The 10000-nt window shown below is 42.9% G+C and overlaps 1 protein-coding gene across 1 annotated transcript in view; it reads right to left on the bottom strand.

The window, feature by feature from the left end:
- BOLL (boule RNA binding protein) overlaps positions 1–10000 on the bottom strand; it is an 88057-nt gene that overhangs the window by 75283 nt on the left and 2774 nt on the right. Inside the window, exon 2 of the mRNA XM_085872163.1 lies at positions 2934–2988. Within this exon, the coding sequence (XP_085728289.1) occupies positions 2934–2988 (55 nt within the window). The remainder of the gene's footprint in view (positions 1–2933; positions 2989–10000) is intronic.

The following is a 10000-nucleotide window of genomic DNA, read 5'->3' as shown; positions in this document are numbered from 1 at the left end:
TTGGCAGTTAGCGATGTCCAATCCAGTGGCTTTCAAAAAATCCAGTAATGCCGTCGCTTGCTGGAGTCCAGTGTGTCCTGTGTTGCTCAGAAATGTCATGAAACGCTCCACTGGAGCCTCGTTCTCGATGTATCGTAGAATAACTGTGAGCTGGTCGATGTGGCTTATGTCAGGAGTATAATTGACTGACACAGAGAAGTATTTTTCCTCTTTCACACGAGCAACGATGCTATCCAGAAGAGATTTTCTGATGATGGAGAATAACTCTTCACATGTCGTAGATGATAAGTAGTTGGTGTGGCCACTACCTTGGTTGGCATATTTCTGAATGTGCTGTGCCAAAAATGGATCATATTCTGCAAGTAATTCCATTAAACCAAGGTAGTTACCATTCGTCCGTGACCCAACAATTTCATCTGATCCAAGGAACGCTAGACCACGCTCAGTGAGAAACGATATCACGCTCACACTTCGTTTCAGCACCTCCCTCCAATAGGACGCAATCTCACTCACCTGTTTGACGAGTTCAATGTCCACACGACCTGCGGATGTTGCTCTGTCTGACAAGCGGATGATATTCACACAATGTACATGCGAACGCTCATGCACCTCGATAGAACGACTGGCATGCTTCCAGTCATTGAATCCATCCCCGCCCAGGGCAGTAGCGCCTCCAAAGAGCTTGCAAGCAATGCAGTACAGTTTTCCGGTTGATGTGGAGAAGCAAAGCCAGGACCTTTTCATGGACTCTCCGTTTTGTAGTCTACGGTAAAAAAAAGATTCTTGGAGCAGCAGCGTTTCCTACCTTCAACGAACTGTATGGATGAGTCAAAGGAACCAGTCAAATTCTGCAGGGGCTCCAAATCTCGTGATGCCCAGTAGTCGATCATCTCTGACGACGGTCGCTCAGGAGGCCAACATCCAATGTAATTGGCAAAGCCAGGTCCACGATCAGTCAGTATATCTTGTGCTTCTTCATATGATGCATGTTCTTCTTCAGTGGAACCTTCCGAGATGTTGGGCAAATCTTGACGTGGGGGGTTGCGTTGCCAAATCCGCTTGTTCTCTCTCTGTTGGTGATCCAGCCTCTGTCATGGACGAATCGCCTGTTTGTGCAGGAGTGAAAAATTCTGAGATTTTCTGGGTCTTGTCGACGACGGCCTTGTGTCTTTCATCTTTTTCCTTGGAACGTTTCCGCTTTTGAGCACCACTGTCATATTTCCGTGGAGCCTTGGATTTGTGCCTGTCGCCAGCGAAGCCGCTCGTTGTGGTTTCTGCAGCTGGTAGGTACCGAGTAACCGAGATATTGTCAGAGTGCACGTGGGACGTACCAGAATCACGAACAACAAGTATGTTTCACACACCTGGAACATAGAAAGTCACACTGTGTTACTGTGCTGTGCGCGCCAGTAAGCAGGGTACTGACAGAATTCCCTGCCAGCCGCAGTTTCAGCATGTACAATACTACCCCTGCCGGCCGTGTGCTGTGCTGGCCTGGCCTAGTTTTACCACATCGACTTTCACCTTTTCACCTCTCCTCTGGCTGGACCTCTGTATTCTGTCTGTGCTTGCTGGGCTTTGGAGGGCATTGCCGTAGTTAGTTGGTCACGCTCAACCATCCGAAGCATTGATGATCGATCCAAAAAAAGATCCGAATGCAGACCCCCAATGCCTGAGGCTTGCCACGAGAATTTTTGACCACGTTGGATCCGTTCTGTGGACCATGGAAGAAACAGCTTGAAAAAGCCAGAGCTTGTAAAGGACCCTCACAATGACGGACAATTTTGAAAAGATATCCTTACAAAGAGTTTACAATCTTCATTCACCGACAATAAAACTTTAGAAGCACATTTTCAAGGGATTTTCAAAATGTCATGGAAATTGTGGTGGGGGGGCCCGAAATGTGGGGGGCCCCGGGGCCATGGCCCCACCTGGCCACCCCTAAATCCGGTAGTGCTTGGGGTACTCCAGCCTTGACAAAGAGAGGAGATGAAGGAGTTTTGTTGAGAGTGACACGTTGTCTAACAGAGTGGAGGACATCAGTCATCCAAGAGTGGTGTTGGCCTTGGATTCCATAGGCAGACAGTTTGAGGAACTCGGCAGGATGCTAGACTATCAAAAGCTCAAGATGTATCCAGAGAGATGGCCGTAATCTCATTCCTGTTATTGAAGGCCTCAACCATTGCTGTGAGAGTAGAAGCAGCATGTCTAAGGTCAAGTGACCAGGTCTGAATCCAAATTGATGATCTGAGATAAGGGCTGTTGGAGAAAAGGAATTATTTTATGTCAACTGCGATAATGGATTCCATGACCTTGCTGATAAGTGGAAGTAAGTTAATTAGGCTGTAGTTAAGGGGGTCTGTGAACACCATCAGATCTTGTTGTATCCTTTATATCAGATGAAAAGTCATCTTATTGTTTTATTTCTAACAATGATATCTGAGTGAAGAATGGGAAATTTAATGGGACAATAACTGTAGTGTGAAACGAAACCATATTGCCTGGGATCTGCTCATATTATTTCAAGATCTTTTGAATGTATGGGAGATTTTAGAGACCGTCGACTTTGTTGGGTAATATGTGACAATACTTTCACTTTGATGGCATTTTAGAAAATGCAGTCCCAACATTTCAGAGCTGTGGATGCTATTACTCTGTGGGTATCACACGGACACAATTCATGACTTAGGTCTCACATATACCCCTTCTTGAGCAGACTGTGCATGTCTGAAACATGGAGGTAGCACTTTCCAGGTTGTGAACTGCTATTGTACATTGTAGCAATAAACAGACCATACATCTTTGTGAGCCTTGTTTGTTGTCTGTAATAAAATCCTCAGATGAGGACATCACAAAACAGATGCAAATAATTTACAGGTGTGTTGGGTTTGTGCATAAAAGGTGGATGTGAATGTGAATGTTCATAAACTTACTTCCTGCAGAAGCTTTTTGGCAACATTTTGTTCCTCAAATGTTACAAATCCGTAACTGGAAACAAAGACAAATAATTGACAGTTAATTTCCAATCAGCATAAATATGTGCACAAACTACGAAGAGGTGATCACAACATATGAACAAGATAAAATAATCCAAAAAACACCAACGCTTTGTATTTTTTTTAAACAAAAGCAAGCATAACCAGAAAGCTCAAATGAAAAAATAAGTTATGCCATTAACGGATGGACACACACACACACACACACACACACACACACACACACACACACACACACACACACACACACACACACACACACACGCAATCGGTAGTGCGCATATATCCGCCACACAATGCTTAATCCAATAGAACATATCACACCAATAAATTTTTGAGATATCGTGCAATATATCGTTTTTAGCACCATTTCTCAATGGTGAAGAAACGCTTCTAAAATTAGAAAATTCTCGTATCCGGAGTCAGACCTTCACCACAATCAAATCACTTTGTCTGTCACATACCCAACCTGTCCACCAAGTTTCATCCAAATCCATCCACAACTTTTTGAGATATCATGCTATACATCGTTTTGGCCAAATTTCCCAATGTTGAAAAATCACTGAAATTCTAGTCATTGGATCTGGATCCGGATATTCACCAAAATCTAATCAATTCATCCTCGTCACACACCCAACCTGCCCACAAAATTTAATCCAAATCCATCCACAACTTTGAGATATCTATCCTGCACACAAACAAACAAATGAAAAATCACTCAGAGTGACAACTTGGCAAAACAGCACAAAGTAGAATGGCACTCGGTAGAGCACATACCTCTGCCAGGTGGAACCGTTTACATTTTGTATTCCACTCATGGGCTGGATCTGAACCAAAATCCAATCCGCTGGTTCTTGCCTCTTATTCAACTCGTCTACCTTGTTTTGTCATTACTCGTCAACACTTTTTGAGATATAGTGATATATTTCGTTTTTGGCCCTATCTATCAATTTTAGAAATTAGACCCGTGTTGACCTTAAAATTAATTGGTTGTTGAATTCAGCTACCTGACATGAAAATGCTCTTCAAATTTCAAGTCAATCGAATGAAAATTGAGGATTTAGAAAATTTTGCCCAAATTGGCCTTTTGAACTTTTGGCCTAAGTTTACCTCAAAATTAGTAGGTGGTTGAATTCAGCGACCTGCTATGCAAATACTCTTCAAATTTCAAGTCAATCGGATGAAAATTGAGCATTTTAGAAATTTGGCCGATGTTGACCTCAAAACTAATAGGTGGTTGAGTTCAGTGACCTGATATGCAAAATGTCTCAAATTTCAAGTCTATCGGATATAAATTGAGTAATTTAGAAAATACGATGCAAATTGGCCTTTTGGCTTATGTTGATCTCAATATTAGTAAGTGGCAGCGACCTGATATGCAAATGGCCTTCAAATTTCAAGTCAATTGGATGAAAATTGACAATTTTAAAAACAATTTAAAAATTTGGCCTATTTTAGGTTGACATTATGAACTGATAACCTCAAAAGTAATAGGTGGTTGAATTCACTGCCCTGATGTGCAAATCCTGTTCAAATTTCAAGTCAATCAGATAAAAATTGAGGATTTGAGAAAATTTGGCTCATTGGCTTATTGGCCTATTTGGACCTTTTCGGTCGACCAAATTTTACTTTCAGAATGGTTGTTTAAGCGGTTTGGGCTGGAGGCGAGCAGACAGACAAAAAATATATAAACCAATGTCACCCGCAGGGTGACCCGTATCTTGCCAAAAGGTGACCAGGTGTGACTTCTTTAAGGTCACACTGAGGTGAACAGAGCTGCTATCCACCAGGAGCGACTCCTTGAGGAATATCTGCCTACGAGAGATTCCGATGAGAATCGTTCTACAGAGTAACCATGAAAAATATGCTTTTGCCTCATAACGTCACCAAATGACGTCATAATGTCTCAAGCTTGACATATCTAGAAAGCACTCATCGAGGTGTTCAATTTGAGGTACTACACGATATGGTTCCTAAAACTTGAAAACTTGACCTTGGGGTCAAATATGTTTGACCTGAGGTGCTAACCATGAAGGTCAAGGCCAATCGCCACCAAAAATTAATCGGCTGAGCGCCAGACCATGAACTATATTCCCATGAAGTTTGAAGACGATCCGATCAAAATTACTCAAAAAATTAGGGTTTCGTCGACTCCACTGATTTGTGCCAAAGTGACCTTGACCTTTGACCTTGACCTTCAAAATTTTGTGCACTGAAAGGGACCTATATAGGCCTCTGATATGCGAAGTTACAAAAATTTCCAATGACAACTGTGCTCTGCAGAGTGATTTATACATGATTACAGACCAAAAAAAAAAAAAACAAACAAAAAAAAAACATATGAAGGTCAAGGCCAATCGCCACCAAAAATTAATCAGCTGAGCGCCAGACCATGAACTATATTCCCATGAAGTTTGAAGACGATCCGATCAAAATTACTCAAAAAATTAGGGTTTCGTCGACTCCACTGATTTGCGCCAAAGTGACCTTGACCTTTGACCTTCAAAATGTTGTGCACTGAAAGAGACCTCTCTAGGCCTCTGATATGCGAAGTTACAAAAATTTCCGATGATAACTGTGCTCTGCAGAATTTTTTATACGTGATTACAGACAAAAACAAAAAACAAAAAAAAAACATTCAAGCTGATGAACATATCTTGCAAAACTTCTTTTTGGCAAGATAACAAACACACAATAAACGAAGGGAATCAACATACTTGTCAAAAAAATTAAATTGCCAAGCAACAAACAGACAAACAGACATAGGTGAAAACAAAACCTCCTTCCACCTTTGGTGGCAGAGGAAAAAATGAAAAAGGATGTTGGTATGTTCCTCCAAAAAGTATGTAAACAAGGTAGGGATGGTCACAAACAATGATCATGTGAAACCATCCCTGCATCTTTCTTTGAATAATGGTTGTCGCTACACAAGACACAAATTACATGTGTGTGCGTGTGTGTTTATATCGAACACACACACACACACACACACACACACACACACACACACACACACACACACACACACACACACACACACACACACACACACACACACGCAGTCTCTGGGGTAAACCATTATTCAAAAGAAAGAGGGAGGAATTGTTTCACATGATTATTGCTTATAGCCATCCCTACTTTGTTGTACACTGCTCCTTCTCAATTCCATATCCAGGCGATGCATGACGTCGGCGCCAGGAGTGGAAGGAAGGGGAGTACTCAGTTTTTACTCTGTTTGATTGACTACTTTTTTTCTTGTCTGGACGATATCGCAGCTATCCTTTGAGCTCGGGAGCTAAAATTTGGGGACAAAAAGTAAAGATGTGCTTTGGCAAAAACAATGCATTATATTTTTTTTGATTAATCAATTCATCGATTAATTATTATCGATTTATCAATTACTTGTTGATTTTGTTTCTCATCCTGGCAATATCTCAGGCATATTTTGAGCTAGGAAGCTGATATGAGGACACGCTATCGACCAAGTGATCTGGCTCTATGGGGCATTTTTCTTTAATCAATTAATTATTCATTTTCAATTAATTAATTTTCTAAAAGTTACATATTCGGATGAAACAGGAGTGGTTTAGGTATGCTATTCGGTAATTTATTGAGAAATCAATTCTTTTACGAGAACTATTTCTGCACTGCTCCATCCCAAATCCATCTCCATGTGCTGCATAGCAAGTCTATCATTTGTACACATTCACCTCAGAAGTCCATTTATACACATAAACTTAAGTATCATAGCCGAAGGCGCCAAGGCAATGTCACACACGTGAGCTTATGCGATCAAGTCAGTGAGTCAGTCCGTAAAAACTTCAGTCATTATCGCCTGAACCAAACACACAGATTTTGATGAAACTTGGTGACAAGCTTCATATCTAATGCCTAACGAAAGTATATTGACTGCATCAAAACCTGCACTCATTTAGAGGGTCTACGGTGTTTTTTATGACCCCACCCCCCAAATAGATATTTGCTCTCTTCGCCAAAACTAAACACATTCTTTCGATGAAACTTGATTACAATCTTCATCACCTGCAATGTACCAAAGTGTATCGGCCGCATCAAAATATGCATGTTAAGGGGATTTATGGGGTGGGAATGGGATGGCAGCATGAGGGGACGGAATGGGATGGCAGCACGAGGATGGCAGACTATTTTTAATAGGCTACGCCACGTGATCGTCCGCGATACGTGCAGCGCGCTATGCCTCAGTTAGACTATCGTTGGGCATAGGTTGTGAACGCCGACAACACGCTAATCATTCGTTGGTATAAGTTATCTATAAGACAACGAAACGTTCTGTGTACGTTACTAATATGTTTTGCATACGCCCAACTCGTTATGAATATGCCAAAAACTTTTTTTTTAAAACATCAATATTTCAGCATACGCCAACGTTTTACATACATTTTATACGTTGCCATTGCTGGCTAAATCGTCAAGGTGTGACAGCACCTTAAGCACCGTTTACGTTTGAATTTTGTATGGAAAGGCATGAATGTCTTGGCGAAGGATCCTCTGAACGGTGCTCTTATGAATGTTTGTCTTGGCAGAAAGTCGTCGAATCGATTTTTTTGGACTCCGAACGACCGCCTGTCTCACCATTTCCACATTTTCTTCACTACGACCTGTCCTCTTCCGACCACTGTGACCCATGTGAAGGTCACAGATGGTTCCCACATTGGTAAACTTTGCGATGGTGCACTTTATTGTCCGAAAGTTTGGTGCATGGCACAAGTGGATACCGAAATGTCTCGAGTAAAGACGTTGCAGCTGTATGACACTTTTTGTCTGGTGCCAAAGTTCAACAATTTTCATCCGTTGTTGTACGGTCAGTCTTGGCATTTTTCTGGTGCTTGCTTGGTATCAAAATAAACTTCAGGGTCTCTGCAACCAGAAATTAAGCATTAGTGACAAAATTACTGCTTTTTTAGGATCAAACGAAGCATTTTAAAAATTGTATGTTTTTTTGGGACACCCTATATATGATTGGTGATGGTTGACTGTGCTCATTGTGTGATGTTTTTTTGAAGGTCATGCTTTACACGTTGTCTAGTCTGAGTCGTCGCGCTATGAGTCGTGAGCAGCGAGCCAATCTGAAGTATCTTGCCAAGCTTGGCAAAACACCTTTCGAATCCTTCGCAATGCTGCAGCAAGTCGACGGGGAAGATACGATGTCACGTTCACGTGCATTCGAATGGCACAAGAGGATAATAGAGGGACGGGAGGAGGTTGAAGACTATCCACGGTCTGGAAGACCTTCAACGAACAGAACGGCGGACAACATCGAGCGTGTGAAGCAGATGGTGCGTGTGGATCGTCGACTCATGGTGCGGATGATTGCTGAAGAACTTTCCATCAACAAGGACACTGTCTGGAGCATCATCACGGAAAATCTCGAAATGCACAAGGTGTGCGCAAAGATGGTCCCCAAGCTGTTGTCCAAAGACCAGAAACAGCAAAGACTCACTCTCTGTCAAGACATTATCGAGCACCTCGAGGACGATACAGACCTGCTCGGGAGTCATTACTGGCGATGAAGCATGGATATTCGAATACGATCCCGAGATCAAACCGCAGAGTCAGTGGAAAAGTCCGGCATCACCAAGACCAAAGAAAGCGAGGATGTCGAAGTCGAAGGTCAAGGTGATGCTCATCGCGTTTTTGACATAAAGAGCATCGTCCACTTCGAGTTTCTACAACAGGGTCAAACAGTGGATCAATACCTGTCATAGGAGATCCTCCGGCGCCTCATGAGATCAGTCCGGGACAAGAGGAAGGATCTGTGGGAGAACAACGCCTGAGTGCTCCGCCATGACAACGCCTCTGCTCACAGTGCCCTGAGCATCTGACAGTTTCTGGCGGAGAGGAGCGTGCCAACTCTGGAGCAACCCCTGTATTCGCCAGACTTGGCCCCTTGTGATTTTTTTTCCTATTCCCCAAGCTCAAGGAGGTGATCAAGGGGACCCGATTTCCTGATGTGGAGGCCATCAAAAGGGCCATGACGATGGAGCTCCAGAGGATTCCAGAAGAAGCCTTCCGGGGGTGCATCGAAGCGTGGAAGAAAAAAATGGGCAAGTGTGTGAGACTGGAGGGAAACTATTGTGAAGGTGACAAGCTGTGATTTCAATATATTTTTTGGAATAAAATTTCTGTGAAGTCAGTCACGTTACTTTTTAGACGGACCTCGTATTTCCAGTTGTTACAACAGTTTGTCAGGGGTGTGTACTGGCCTCCCACACTTTTCAGCGCTTGTATGGACTGGATTCTGGGGAGGATGTCAGACATATATATGAGGTGTGTTCAAAAAGTATCCAACCTTAATTTTTCGTACGTAAACAAATGAAGCGAGGGAGGCATGGTTTGGTGCACGTATGTAGGCGATCCTAATTCGTATGCGTGAATATTTTCCCGCCTGCAGAAGCTGTCAGTCGCCGACAGACCGCCAATGAGTGAGGAAGTGTAAGTGAGCGCCGTCGGATTTTCGTTTTTGACAAAATGAAGGTAAAACTTGAACAACGCTACTGCATCAAATTTTGTGTAAAGCTAGGCGATTCCCAAGTGGAAACGATCCGCAAGATTCAACAGGCCTTCGGGAACGTAGCAATGGGCACCAGACAGATAAAAGAGTGGTACAATGGCTTCAAAGATGGTCGCACATCAGTGGAAAGTGAAGCACGTTCTGGTAGGCCCTCAACATCCCGAAATGAGATCGTCATTAACCAAGTGAGGACCCTGCTGATGCAGGATCGTCGAATCACGATCAGAGAACTTGCAGACAAGGCGGGCATCAGCATTGGATCTGTTCATTCTAATGGGACTGAGGATTTGGGCTTCAGGAGAATCTCAGCGAAGTTCGTGCCAAAGCTGCTAACGATCGAGCAGAAGCAACTCCGTTTGGAGATCGCACAAGACATGCTGGAGACTGTGAACAGCGATCCCAACTTCTTCAACACAGTGATCACTGGCGATGAGACCTGGGTTTATGGGAACGA

Source organism: Eptatretus burgeri, chromosome 3, assembly GCF_056783735.1.
Source record: "Eptatretus burgeri isolate ZD-2024b chromosome 3, Ebu_testis_v1, whole genome shotgun sequence".
NCBI classification, from domain to species: Eukaryota; Metazoa; Chordata; class Myxini; order Myxiniformes; family Myxinidae; genus Eptatretus; species Eptatretus burgeri.
The sequence above is the reverse complement of the archived record's forward strand: the minus strand, read 5'-3'. Positions and strand labels throughout refer to the sequence as shown.